The sequence below is a fragment of the Haliaeetus leucocephalus genome, unplaced genomic scaffold, assembly GCF_000737465.1.
Source record: "Haliaeetus leucocephalus isolate CR32 unplaced genomic scaffold, Haliaeetus_leucocephalus-4.0 Scaffold263, whole genome shotgun sequence".
NCBI classification, from domain to species: Eukaryota; Metazoa; Chordata; class Aves; order Accipitriformes; family Accipitridae; genus Haliaeetus; species Haliaeetus leucocephalus.
Window position 1 is genome coordinate 237,615 of NW_010972699.1, and position 14,818 is coordinate 252,432.

At 42.6% G+C, this 14,818-nt stretch overlaps 1 protein-coding gene across 1 annotated transcript in view; it reads right to left on the minus strand.

The window, feature by feature from the left end:
* Nucleotides 1–9,525: 9,525 nt before the first annotated feature.
* The window catches only part of THAP1 (THAP domain containing, apoptosis associated protein 1), a 5,798-nt gene continuing 505 nt past the window's right edge, over nt 9,526–14,818 (minus strand). Inside the window, exons 2-3 of the mRNA XM_010569186.1 lie at nt 14,246–14,441; nt 9,526–10,849 (exon numbers count right to left, since the gene is read on the minus strand). Of these exons, the coding sequence (XP_010567488.1) occupies nt 10,382–10,849; nt 14,246–14,441 (664 nt within the window). The 3' untranslated portion in view covers nt 9,526–10,381. The remainder of the gene's footprint in view (nt 10,850–14,245; nt 14,442–14,818) is intronic.

Below are 14,818 nucleotides of genomic sequence, written 5' to 3' on the forward strand. Positions count from 1 at the left end.
ACTTCATCTAATATCAAACAAAGGCTGGGTTGGAATAACTCGCTGAACTGGGAGCACAGTCCAACATTGTGTGTATTAGTAGGAGGAGATACATATGGGACCACAGCCAAAATGCTTTGCAGACTGCTCCTGCAACGCAGCGGGACTGGGGCTGGGAAGAGGTTCAGCTCTCCCAAGGATGGCTGATAAGTGCAGGGCCAGACCCTGGCAGGAGGATGGATGACGGCGAAGAGTGCCAGGAGACAACTTGCCACGGCTCTTGTAGAGCTTGCAGAACAAATGCCACCCACACTAAACTCCACAAAGGCCCAAAAAGGCCTTTTAACTGCCTCAGGCCCTAATGAAACAAACTGGGCTGCTTGTTACCCTTCTCCACGTTATCACCCTTACTTGTCCTCACTGGGACAACTCCTCACATTCACTTCCAATGCAATGTGCCTGCCTCAAACATTTCAGTCAGCCAACAGGCTGGTTTCATAAGGTTTGCAATATTTTGAGGCTCTCAGCAAGCCCAGAGACCATGATGCATTAACTCCAGATGCATCAGATAATCAGCAAAATTGAAAGGAACAAAAAAAAAGACTGCAAGAATGCTTCGGAGTTTAATTCCTCTATGGGTAATGGCAATCACCATTTGGCTAGGAATGCTATCACACACTTTATTTACTCAGGTAAATAACCATTTATCATTGCAGTTGGATTTACCTTACCACGATCTCACAGCAGCACAGCAGACTGCTATGCTGCTGTGGAGCCCATCTCCCATTGTGATATCGCAAGGAAACACTTAGCAGCTGAAGCCATATATGGCTTCATGACTTTGTTGCCAAAGAATGATGCTGCTTAGTCTTGTCTGAGACAATGACGCTGCCCCAGTGCCCCCTCTTCTGCACAAGGCTGATGAGAAAAACCTATGGTGGACTTTCCAACAATACAATGATACCATTTTCAGCAATACAAAGAAGAAATCCCAGCCCCATAGGTTTCAACAAGGCTTTGCCCAAAATGTTCAGAGTTAGGGTCTCAGCATTTTGGCACAGGCAGGACTTTTACTATTGATATCTGTGGGAGGAAAGTTACGCCAGTGGTGAAGACATTGCTCAGAAAGCTCTCAGCTCCTCTGAGAATCGCTGAGCTCACTTTTATACCTCTTATATATATTGTCTTATATATAGGAATCAAGAGACAAGTAGAATAAAATAAAAACTCAGCTTGAAAGCACAGAGAGTAAAATCCATTGAAATAATAAGCAAGCCTCCTCTTTCCTCAGGCCAAACTCATCCATTAACCCGAAGCAGTTTTCAGCTGAGACATGCTTGTCATTCCAATGCTGTTTTCAACAGTGTTTTGCATTTTCATCTCTGTGCCAACATATCATAGTATGAAACAGTAAAAAGTTACCAGTCCATAATGAAAGGTTAGTGCTCCATGTTCCAAATACCCCAGTGCCCAGTTGCTGACAGCTTCTGTAACTGAGAAGATCAGTGTCTCATTACCATATATAAAAGACAAGAAAAGACAAATATGGTAAGAAATACAGATGTTTAAATTCTGAAAGTATTAATAGAAAAGATCAAATGAATCTTTGGGAGAGAAGAGCAATGCTGTAGAGCAGCAACGCAAGGCAGAAGAAAAATGAGATAACGTTCAAGATTAGGAAAGATGTCTAGTGGGGAGAAAAGTCTTACTTCTACAGTCATATCTCATGACAGAGATGATGGTTTCAGTAGACAGCATGCTCACAAGACTTTGTAGTGATCATACTGTGAAAAACAAGCGAGGCCAATGTCATCTACTGCATGTGTAGGCTTATGAATTCTTCTGACCGAAGAAGTAAAAGGTGTTGAAGGAGTCTGTTTATTGATTTGGTTTAGGAATCCAGTCTGTCAGGCAGCGTTGGGAACAACACAAGAAAGCACCATTTGCAGATATTGATTTAATAATTTAATTATATATTACTGAAATTATATACATGTCAATTACCTGACAGCTGTTAAGCTGGTATATCATGAAGCAAAAAATGTAAGTCATAAGAACCTTAGTAGGCAGGCCAAGAGGTACATGTCAATATTGATGGAAGAATGGTTATCAACAGAGTGATACTGTCATCATAAGCTTGCTTGAACATTTGAGTGTAAAAGATATTGCATATATAAATGTATATATATTTTTTTATTTTAGTTCTATGAAAAGTTACCATCAGGAAAACTGATTTTGTCAGCTGATGGCAGTATCAAAGAAAGATAACTCCACTGATACTGTAAATGTAGTTTATGTGTGTGTGTATACTTTAAATAGATTACTTCCAAATAACTAGAGTTCCTCAAGCTGAAATAGCCACATGCACATTCACTTGGGGGCGGATAGATATGTTTCCTATTACCCACAAGAAGGAGATTTCCATGGTGTAGTACCTGTAGTGCAGAACCTGCCCAGTTACTTGTCATGCTGGACACATAAATAAACTCTGAGCAATTTCAGTTCTTTGTCAGTCAAAGAAAAGAAAACTAATAAAAAAATTTTCCTGTCTGGACTCAGAAAGAGGGAAATGAAAATAAGAACTGAATGTGCCTACAGACTACAAAATTTGAGGGTATTGATAAATAAATTATTTTCCAGTCCTTGGACGTAACACCACAAATATTCATTCATCTGGCAGTGACTCCTGAAGTCCCTCAGATAAACCGCCACCACAAAATCACTTGATAAAACGCAGTATCAGCTCAGGACACCTATGAGACAAGCCTGCAAGTGTAGATCAACCTTAAAATATTAGAAATGGAAACATTTATCAGTAAGGCCAGCCTCTGTGGCCTGAGCTCACGTGGCATGTGCTCAAGCGAGAGCAGAAGACTCCACCTTGATGTGTCACAGCCAGCTTGGGAACAGGGGAACAACTTTCTCTCTGTCTAGATTTTCTTTACATGCAGGTGCCATTCCTCCGGACCCGACAGCATCAACATCAGTGAACTGATGAATGAAGGGTCTGATCCTATCAATACAAGAAAAGAAGAAGAAAAGAAAAGAAAAATAATAAAAAAACATACCCCACAAAAAAAGAGTGACAACTCTGGACTGAGCTGTGAAAGTGGGTATCCTGAAGCTTCCTTCTTGGCAGAGCCAGCTGCTGTGGTTATTATCCTAAACCTGAAAATGCAGGTGAAAGTCTTGGGATTTCTTAAGCCCAGAACAAGATCCCTTCCTCTTAGCATAATAAAAGTACCAACCCTGAAAATTCATTCCTTTCTGAGCCACGGGTCCAGACTGTTGTGGTAGGTTGACCCTGGCTAGATGCCAGGTGCCCACCAAAGCTGCTCTCTCACTTCCCCATCCTCAGCTGGACAGGGTAGAGAAAATATAGCAAAAGGCTTGTGGGTCGAGATAAGGACAGGGAGAGATCACTCACCAATTACCATCACGCGCAAAACAGACTCAACTTGGGGAAAATTAACTCAATTTATTACCAATCAACCAAAGTAGGGTAATGAGAAATAAAACCAAATCTCAGAACACCTTCCCCCCACCCCTCCCTTCTTCCCAGGCACAGCTTCACTTCCAGATCCTCTACCTACCCCCCACAGCGGCGCAGGGGGATGGGGAATGTGGTTACAATCAGTTCATCACACATTGTCTCTGCCACTTCACCCTCTTCAGGGGGAGAACTCCTCACTCTTCCCCTGCTCTAGCGCGGGGTCCCTCCCACAGGAGACAGTCCTCCACAAAATTCTCCAATATGGTCCTTCCCACGGGCTGCAGTTCTTCACAAACTGCTCCAGCATGGGTCCCTTCCACAGCGTGCAGTCCTTCAGGAGCACACCGCTCCAGCATGGGTCACCCGCGGGGTCACAAATCCTGCCAGAAAACCTGCTCCAGCGTGGGATCCTCTCTCCATGGATCCGCAGGTCCTGCCAGGAGCGCTCCAGAGCAGGCTTCCCACAGGGTCACAGCCTCCTTTGGGCATCCACCTGCTCCAGCGTGGGGTCCTTCATGGGCTGCGGGTGGATATCTGCTCCACTGTGGTCCTCCATGGGCTGCAGGGGGACAGCATGCCTCACCATGGTCTTCACCACAGGCTGCAGGGGAATCTCTGCTCCAGCGCATGGAGCATCTCCTCCCCTTCTTCACTGACCTGGGTGTCTGCAGGGTTGTTTCTCTCTCCTCTCTCCGGCTGCAGTTTCTGTGCTGCCGCAACTTTTTTCCCTTCTTAAATATGTGATCCCAGATGCACTACTACCGTTGCTGATGGGCTCAGCCTTGGCCAGCGGCAGGTCCATCTTGGAGCCGACTGGCATTGGCTCCATCATACATAGGGGAAGCTTCTAGCAGCTTCTCACAGAAGTCACCCCTGTAACCCCCCCCACTACCAAAACCTTGCCACACAAACCCAATACAACTGTAAAGCACCTGAAGCCCCATAAAGTTCACTTCTTCCTGCAAAACACATGTGTGAGGACACTCCTGAAAAGAGACGGTGTGGGGATGTGTGACTGACCCCCACAATGGAAGGCGGCCCAGGGGAGATAGGCAAGAATGATGAGCTCAGGGAAGAATGTAAGTAATAACAACAAATTGTCATAAAGAAAGCTGAAATTATCTCAACACGAGGGGGACTGGGTGGTAACATTTGTTTTAGGTATACAGCTGTATCACTGTCATCAGATTGCATAAACAGCCTTCCCTGAAATAACTAGTCGAGAGTAGTTTTCCTGAGCTAGCCAGACCAGTGTGGGAGGGGAGTCTGTATGTGACTCAGCCCAATATAAAGTATAAAAACTGAACAACTCACAAAATCGGTGTGGAAGAGAGCAACTGGCTTGAGCTGGGTTTAACCTACATATTCCTTCCTGGCAACTGGGGACACAGTGTCATGATGGTGAGCATTTAGAGCCCAGTAACAGGAATTTGTACAATACATTTGTATTTCAATTCTGCTGTATATTGCAATTGCTATACCGTGCTTGTGCTGTGATTTCAGTATATTGCTGTATCACTCTGCTAAATCAAAATCCTGGGTACATCCATGAGAACCTGGTTAGAGAGTATTGGAGTCTGGCTAGGGGATGATAAATGATCCCAAGACAAAATAAGAAAGCATTACTGAAGGCAAAACCTCCCCCTTTTTCTGGATTACCTGTTCCAGGTCACTGAATTGAAGATCTCCCGATAGGAAATCACATGTCTTTCACAGACTCAAATACTGAAAAGTTGGTTCATCTATAGACGACTAGTATAGCCACAGACCCTGAACCTTTAATAGTCATATCCAGTGAAACCTGAAATGAGAAGCCTGCCTAATTTGCTCAAGTCCTGTCTGAGTCTAAAAAAACCACAAAAAACCACAACAACCAAATGACTAGCCTCGTGGTATTCTCCATGCTCCTAACTAAAAGAACTTTTAATAGACCACTAGAACCAATTAAGATGTAGATGACAATCACTTTTTCAGAGGTTCCAGGAATGTGTGACCCCAGGTCTTACCACCTATTTTCCCTGTACAGTGGGAGGAGACAGCTACAGGAGGATCACTAGATGATTTTGCATGACAGGCAATAAACGGCTTGATGCTGAATGCTAAATGAACTACTAGTGGCAGGACTGTGGAGAGATTTAATTATTGCAATGATTTAATTATGACAATGTAATGTATCTGCTCTCAAGAGAGGTTCTTGAAAATTTCCTTCTGAGTAACTGATGTAAATGTTTTCTTTGACTTAAGAATATTTAAGATGACTTTCCTTTGGGATCTTTTTCAAGTTATTCATGGTGGATTAAACAACAACTTTGCAACACATTTTTTCTGCACACTTTTAAACTCCTTCAGTCTGTATAACACCGTAAGGCCTTCTGCCCAATTTTGCAGTTTGATCAAAGATCTCTATAAGAAAATAAAATTTCTCTTAGAAAGCACTGAATGGGCACAAAGAGAAATCTGTAATAGCAGTCACTGTCATCATCATATTTTTGAATCATGTATCCTGTTTTGCTCTTTCTCATTTATTAGTAAATCATTATCATGGCTAAAGTATGGCAAATAACCTGCTGTGCTTAAAACAGCAGAAGTTACAGACCTGAATTTGCAGTCATGACAGACTGCAAGCCTCAACGTGCTTTGGCAGATTGTGGTTTGGTTGTTAAAATTAGACAATAGCTCAGAACACCCCTTTCCACCCTGCCAAAGCCACCTGATGAAGGTGTAAGCTGACAGGAAACAGATAAGCCTAGAGATTACAACCTGAAACAGATCTCAGGGAAGAAACAAAGCAAAAGGGCAACTAGGAGTAAGTGCCTGGTTCCAGAGAAGCATGTAATAGGAGAAGTCTTTTGAAATGGACTTAGAAACTGTTGGGGTTTTAGCTTTACCCAAGCAACTACTTTGCTTTTCTTCTTCCTACATTCAAATTGGGATTTGCTTTGCTCTTTCTTCAGCTGCAGAACTCCTTCGAAATTCACACAGGGCACCAGTAGCCTAAACCCTATGTAGAGCTGAAGGAAAATGAAATCTCAGCAAGACAGAAGATTTCTTGGGAATCTCAGTTTCATTAATCTGCTGACACAGTTGTTAAGACCACACTAGTAACAACATAGACAAGATGGCAACTGGAAGCAGAGGAGAAAAAAGGGCAGTGATGAAGGACTCCCTCAGTGTGACAAGCAGTAATCCAAGTATTTAGCTATTCATTTTCTCCATAAAACATACCTCTGGGTTTGAACTGTCCCAGTCAGATAGGGACATCTAATACTTTGTAGAGGCATAAGGAGAAAGAAAGTAAACACTACAGACAGGTCAGATGATAGATACCCCACCACAGCAAAAGGGAGACTGGGGCAACAGGGGAGAGTAAGCCAACACTCTCTTTTTGGAAGCAGCTGTAATTTCTGCCTGTTGAAGCATCAACCCATTTCAAAACTGATCTCTCTGTCCAGATTTTAAGGATGGAGCAATTTTGCCGATTTTGCTACTTTCTAACTTCCTTGAACTGTTTGCTTTATAAAAGAGGCTTCAGTGAAGTGCAGTTACATGCATTTAAACAAATGTCAGCTACTTCATGTGTAACTGGACAACAAGATGCCATTCTACATTCCCACCTCCACTTTTTAAATCCCAATCACTTTTGTGAGAAACGTTTATGAAATTGCTGCTATGTGCAGGTACCAGTTGTGGCCAATACAAACAGTAAGTGCTGCAGCCCTTTTTTACAGCTGATTGTGTGAATGTAACAGATCCCACTTTAAAAAAAAGAGAAATTTTAACAAATGCTTGGGGAACATACTGTGCTTATTAATTTTACAAGAAAACCTAGAATTCCTTTCCTAGCCTGGCCAGTAGCAGATAGCCTTCATCTTCTCTTTCTATATTGCTATCAACCAGAGAGATTGCAGTATAGTGTGGGGTAGGGCACAGTGCAGGAAAGTCAACAGCTGAAAGACAGTCAGTTGTTTCCATGCCAGCCTTCTTCCGTCACTTCAGAGCTCTGCAATATTGACAGCCCTCACAGGCCTAGCAGTCCACACTCAAGCCCACTGACAGAATGGACTGCATTTCTTCTCAGAAAAATCCTTTGATAATAAGGAAAGGAAGGATCAGCAGTGGGGCAGCAGTCCCCTCTTCAGCATGATACTACTGAAACCCTCAAGACAATCAATAATCACTCCTCTCAATGGAAGGACTTTCACCTGAGTCAGCCATTAAACCAACTTCACCAACAGGAAAAGCTTAAACACACAAGAACCCTACACATCAGCCATTTATCAGCCTTAAATTTACCTTGCTGACTTACTTTTTGTTGGGCTCCTTTTCTGGAGGGCTATGAGGCTAAAATACCTGAAGAAAGGGCCCAACAAGCACAGCAGCCAGAGCATAAGGTGGGGGGAGACAGGGATCTTTTACGAGCCAAACTTGCTGCTTTTTCGAGTTGAATTCCCCCACAGAAGGGTGCAGCCAGCACCGGAACCACTGCAAACAAGAAGGGTGGTAATGGGAGTAGACAGCCAAATGGCAAAGGGATGCGGGGATGGCAGGAGCCCCCCAACCACAGAGGTGTGGTGTTGCAGCAACCCACTGTGCCTCAGGAAGTCACACTTTAAATTCCTGGAGAGTAAGAAGAGAGGGCATTTTGCAGAGAAAACAGAAACAATCTGCTATCTGGCCACACATGCCAACAGCATAGCAACATTCGTTTAAATGCCTTTTCCTTGTCACTTTTTTAATTTGAGCATTTTCAAGTTTATTTTCAGTATGAAGCATAACAGCAGCAAGATTCGGCAACACTGTGAGAAAAACCCAGCATCTAAACAAGGGAACTACTTCAGAAAAAGAATACAAAATATCAAGCTAGTTTTGGCAAAGTCCTGGGAAAAGAGGAGAGAGAGGAGTTAAAAATCTAACACACCATTTGCTTTTTATTTTTAATCAGGTATAATAAATGTACACAAAAGGATGCATCAGCATTTTTGTTCATCTTAAGTATATGAAATGGTAGGGATAGTAGATACATGGTATGAGTGAGGTCAGAAGTACCAAGACTGGTTTGAAACATTTCAAAATGTCATGCTAACAGGATATTAAGTGAAGCTTTTAAAGCCGTCATGAACAGGGCTTGATTACTATCAGAGCTAGACTCCACACTACACAAAAAAGTTTGACATGGACTGAGAAAAGCCATCTTCCTCATGTCTGATATATCCAGGAATTTCAGCTGTGAAAGCTACAATAGAGTTAACATGATGCCATTTTCTCTGATTTTGAATGAGTTCGTTGACTAAACAAATTATTAGACAGTAAGTGCAAACTGGTGCACTACTTTGTCATGCTAAATTAATTTTTAGAAAGTCTTAATAAGGCTGAAGGAGAGGCAGCAGCATTTGAGATATTAAAAACCAGTCTAGCACCAAGCAACTCCCAAAGTCTAATTCCATAACTGCCCTTTGGTGGATGCCTTTTGGGGAGTGAGGGAAAAAAAAAAAAAAAAAAATCACAGTATACTGCAATGAAAGTCACAAATGCCTGACACCCTGGATAAGTAAAAAAACTTCTTTGTGAAGTTATACACAGTTGAGATGTGAGTTCAGACTAACAATTTCAAAGATGAGTACAACATTCTACCCATTACAGTGTTTAAGGGAATGTCACACTCCAACATATTAGGGACTGTATATTATCAGTGTACTTTGGAAAAGCAGTCACTCTAAACAGTGCACTGCCTTATGATCCTGCCAACAGCCCAACAACATGGAGTCTGGAGAAAAGGAGGCTGAGAGGAGACCTTATTACTCTCTACAACTACCTGAAAGGAGGTTGTAGTGAGGTGGGTGCTGGTCTCTTCTGTCAGGTGGCTGGAGATAGGACAAGAGGAAATGGCCTCAAGTTGCAGCATGGGAGGTTTAGATTGGATATTAGGAAAAATTTCTTTACTGAAAGGGTTGTCAGGCATTGCAACAGGCTGCCCAGGGAAGTGGTTGAGTCACCATCCCTGTAGATATTCAAAAAGTGTGTAGACAAGGCACTTCACGACATGGTTTAGTGGGCATGGTTGGTGGTTGGACTTGATCTTAAAGGTCTTTTCCAACCTAAATGATTCTATGATTCTATACATGTTCAGTGCAGCACTGCACTTCAGGAGTATTTTTACAAGCCCTCCAAACAAAAGCCTCTTCTACAGCTCTCATCAGCTATGCTAACAAATTCTCCTCATCTCCCTCACAACACACACATGGTGAAAGGGTGAAAGGTTACTCCAAAAGAAGAGGTTCATTTACATACCTTACCAAAGGGATCCAGGAATTAGACTCTTTGCAGTGCTTTGAAGGCATAGCAAACTGAGGTTGGAAGTCTTCCCAGGCTGAAATGTGTCTCTTACCTTTCTCTATCTTTCTGCAGCACTTGCAGGTGTTCTTAGCTGGCCTAATTCTGCTCCTTCTGAAACCAGTGAAAACTACTTCCTGGGGATCACCAAAGCCAACATTAAATGCCTTGACAAAGCTTTGCACTAAGTGTACAACAACCTCAACTTCACTCTCAGCCAGATTCAGTTCCCCATCCCCTGTAAGCAGGAGACATCCACTGGGGAAAAAAAAAAGAAAAAAAAAGAAAGAAAAAAATAACAGATTTTAAATGTATTCAACCTTGCATCCTTTGCTTCTGTAAATCAATTCAGATTTTGTAAACTAAATGCATGTTCTAATTCTGACATGCTTGCATTTTCAATATATTAGAAGTGTATTGAACTGAAATGACAATGAAGAAAAAAATGTGATCTCATTTGTATGACTGCTTATTTACTGTTTTAGAATTCTGGAGAGTCTTACACACATAATTAGAGAGCATTTATTTTTTAAACTAAATTTCTTGGCCTAGCAAAGTGAAAACTGATGTTCATGACTTCTAGGCAGGTACTTCTACAACTTCAAAATAGTCATTGGGCAGAATCACATAGCCTTTTCCTGCCAATATGTCTTTTTCTTTCTGAAACTGAACAATCTCTCTCAGTTTTTCAATTTGTCTTTCCTGACGCCGGCATCGCTGTTGCGCTGTCTTGAGCTTCTTCCGCAGTTTTTCAACTTGTTCCTCCAGCTGCTGAATTCTTTTTCGCTGATGAACTGTATCCTCTACAGTATAGTTGTGATCACAAAAAACAGCAAGATTGCTAGGGGTCTGGAGAGGAGGCATCAATAATCCAATACTTGGATCTACAAATCTAGCATCTATCTGAGACAAATGAAAAGAAGGAGTTGATGGAGATGGTGGTAATACTGGAGCTGCTGCTGGTGGTGGTGGTGGAGGTGGTGGAGGCGGTGGCGGTGGTGGAGGTGGTGGTAGTGGATCTTCTGGCTGTTCTGCAAATTCTTCAAGCTAAAAACAACAAGGAAAAAAAATACATTTTCATGCTTAATATTGTTTACAACACAACTTCCTTACTAGGCCCCAGAATAACATAAACAACCAGGACTGAAATTAACAAAATAAATTTCAAAGCCTACATTTTCAAAATTGACACACAGTTCTGTGCCTGTTTTGTGTGGCTTCTCAACTGGAGATATTTTTAAGCAGCTTCATTTTCAGGGCACTTTGAAACTCAAGTCTTTGATGTCTCAAATAAATCAAAAACTGAAGAATGTAGCAAATACTCTTCCTTGAAGACTTAGGTCAAATACATATCCATGATTAGCTAAGAAGCAAGAATGCAGGCTGCAGTTCCATAAAATGGAGTTCAGCTGACCTAATAATTCATCACTGCCATCCCATTCCCCTTTGTCACTCCTCCTTTCTGCTGCATCTTACCATGATATACTTTGAACCTATTAGCTAACTTAATCAAAAACACAGCAGAAGTGGATAATCTTTTGCTGAGGTAGAATAAGGGTCACCTACTGAGGGGGCTGATAAGGTCCAGAGCAGAGAGGTAGACAGAGCAAGGCCTGCCTCTCAACAAATGGGAAGGGACTGTGTCACTGGTTTTGGGCTGCAGCATAAGGGTTTGGTTTCAAGAGACATGATGAGCCAAAATAAACAGGTCTTCAAAAGCAAAGCAGCCCTCCCAGCCCTGGTATTTACTCTCTGTTCAGACATAGTAAGTTGCCAAGATGACAGAAAGCTATTTGCTCTCCCACTGCAGAAATCTTCTGTCCTTTATTAAAAGTCAAAGCAATGCAACACGAGGTATGACCTACACCTGCACTGGTGTGTGGAGGGAGTGAGAAACAGGACTGCACGGCTGGCAGATGGGATAGAGAAGGGAGAAGCACAATTCTCCCTTTTGGCAGCAGCAGAATATCAATTGGCTCAACTCCACACAAACCAGCAACTTTTATCATACTGCTCTCAATAGGTTCACTTGTATGGTTCAGGACAACATGGATCCCTCACCACTTGAGTATAGGCCAGAGCAGAGAATCAGATTCTTTCTGCCCCAAAGGAATGCACTATAATTCAGAAATGCTTCTGTGTGCATGGTGATAAAAAAAAACCTCCACTGTTTAAACAAAAAAGCTTGCATATTGACTGTCAAAAAGAAAGCCTAAGACATTCTCAGTGAAAGAAGTACTGAACCAACTTTCTAACTACCCACCTGTTTCCAATATTATTACTACACATAAAAGCATAAGGGCAGGGAAAATGTTGACTATAAGACCAGCTGACAATCCTCACCATCTAAATATCAGGCTCATCACATCTGAAGGTCGTATCATTAACTTCCTTGACTTTGCAAATTTCCTTGTAAACAAGCTAATACTTGATATTTGGGGGGTCTAGATATCCCTCTTGTACAAACTACAACACTTGGCAGGCAGTAACTGAGAAGGCAGTTTTGTGATAGGTGTTGAAGGGAAGTTTCACATGCACTCAAATATTACTGATCACTTTAAAGTATAAACCCAGCCAACTATCACTCTTATTTCTCAATTACAAGAAATCACTGCTAACCGTGTGCCTAATTCATGCATGAATGTTCTACAGAGCTTAACCCTATCAGCTATCACTTTCAAACTTCTCTACTAAAAAAACTACAAGGCAAAGATGTAATCGGCAAACAGAAGTTCACCCTTGTTGGAAGCACAAGCATAAATCATATCATTGCTGGACAGCTGAATTCACAGAGACTTCCATTTGCAGCTTATCCAGCACATGCTACCACTCTAAATATGTTACAATGTATCACAGAAAACAGCTCCTTGGTATCGCGGACACATAGTAAGTGAATTCTAATTACTTCTTACCACCAACAAATGGTTCTCCTAAGACGTAAGTAAAGAAAAAGAAAGAATTTCAAATTACATAGTGCAAAAGATAAAAAGCTGAATTTCAAAATCAGTGTGGATTCAATTCCAAAAAAACCACTACTATTCTTTGTTACTATGTTATTTCTTGAGGATATGTGGTAGTTCATTTAAAAGTGCCCTGAGACAAATAGGAATAGCACTAAATGCTTCTCCGCAATCAAAAGGCAGTCTTCTGTGTTTTTGTAGATCCAGGCATGATAATGAAATGGAGAATGTGGCTCACCACTAATCCTGCTGCACCAATCGCACTTTTGCAGATTACCCTATACACCCACTCAGCTTCCAGACTGCAAAAAATCTTGCAACTATTTTACACGTGACAAAGAAAACATGTGTGGTACAGATGGCAGGGAAGCATAATCAAACAAAAATCTTAACACAGCCGTATTTACCTGGAAATTGTCTGTCTTTCCTCAGGTACCTTCTGCTTATATTCTCTTCTCTGTTATTAACCACTTTTCATTTTTCAAACACATTCCCCTTTTAATTCTGCGTCAAATCCAATATTGTATATAAAGAGAAAAATCAAACAAGCAAAAGTCCCAGTGTTCCTCTGTGCACTTCATCCCATTACAGTCTTTCACCCCCTAGACCTATCATATCCATTCTCTCCTTTGTCACTTCCTCTACGGCAGAGTGGCAAGAGATCTAATATTTTATATCCTTTACAGGAGTTAAGAATCAATCTTTTCCATTCTTGTCTTGCAGTTATTACATCAAGAAGGAAGACCTCATAACTGACTTGCACCTCACAGTAAGCTGCTTTAGCAGCACAGTGAAGGGAACAATACCTCTCACAGGAGACTACCATGAGATGTTCAGAGACACAAGTTAGGGACCAGTCTGGCTTGTGAACACAAGGTAACTGTTAAGGCAAGACAGAGGTGGTTTCAGCACAAACAGATAGCAGGTGCAGCTACTGTTCTGCCCCTCTGTTTGTATCTCCCTTTAACTCTGTGAAGCCAGAGGACAGAGCCCTTTAGAGAGGACAGTAGCCACCAGTCAGCGTGGGAGAGTGCAGTGCAATTTGCAAGTATTATTGAAGGCTCTCTAAAACTCCATATATGCCACAAATACAGCTGAACAACTTAACTACAGGGCAATACCTTCTCACTTTGCTGCTGTTCCATTTAATTCAGCACAAGGTTTTAACAGAAGTTACATAGCTCAGGTTTCTGCGTAGGCACACAAGAGTAGATCAGAGCTACTGCACGTTTGTACAGTGCACTATATGCTCCAGAGCCTCGGACAGCCTACATCTCTGCTCTTGTCAAAGCAAACAAGAACAGCAGTTGGATGTGTTTCAGCCACCACAGCCCCCCACGTGCCTCCAGGTGCACATGCTCAGCCAGCATCCTTCACAATCTGCATCTTCTCCCTGCTGCTCTGCTACATCAAGCCCTGCTAGGCTAATACGAGCAAGATATGTGCATTCCACTACCTTAAACTATGAGTTCTTTGGGTTTACCTTTTCACTGGGTTCAGTATAACAAAATATTGTGGGCACAGCATTTTCTTTCAGAAGCTTGTTGTTGCATTCCCTTTTAAAGCAATCAGGAGTAAAGTGTTCTGAACAAATGCTGCTATACTTGGTTGGCTTGAAGTTTTTCCTTTTAACAGCGGCTTCCCATTTCTTGCAAAGATCAGGTCTTGTAAGAGGAAACCTGCAAATAAGAAGTACTTTCAGCTTTTCTGGAAAGCTTTTTAACTCGGGGTCGGGTTACAGCTAAGCACTGCTGTGACTAACTGCACGATCGCTTGGTTTTTCCTCTGATGGGCTCATCCTCGGAGCCAAACCCCTCCTGCCAACCCAGACCTCGCACACGGACCGGCATGGGGGTCTTAGCCCTCTGAAACCCCCGGAGGGGGCGGCCCCCCCTCCCCGAAGAAGGCGGCAAAAAGCGTGCTGTCCCCCGCCGTTCCTCCGAGACCCCCAGGGACAGGGAAGGGGAGGCGCTGGGGCCCGGCGGGGCTCCCCCCTCAGCGGCCGCGGGGGACCGCTGCGCCCCGCCCCCCCGACACACCGCGCGCCTGTCCCCCT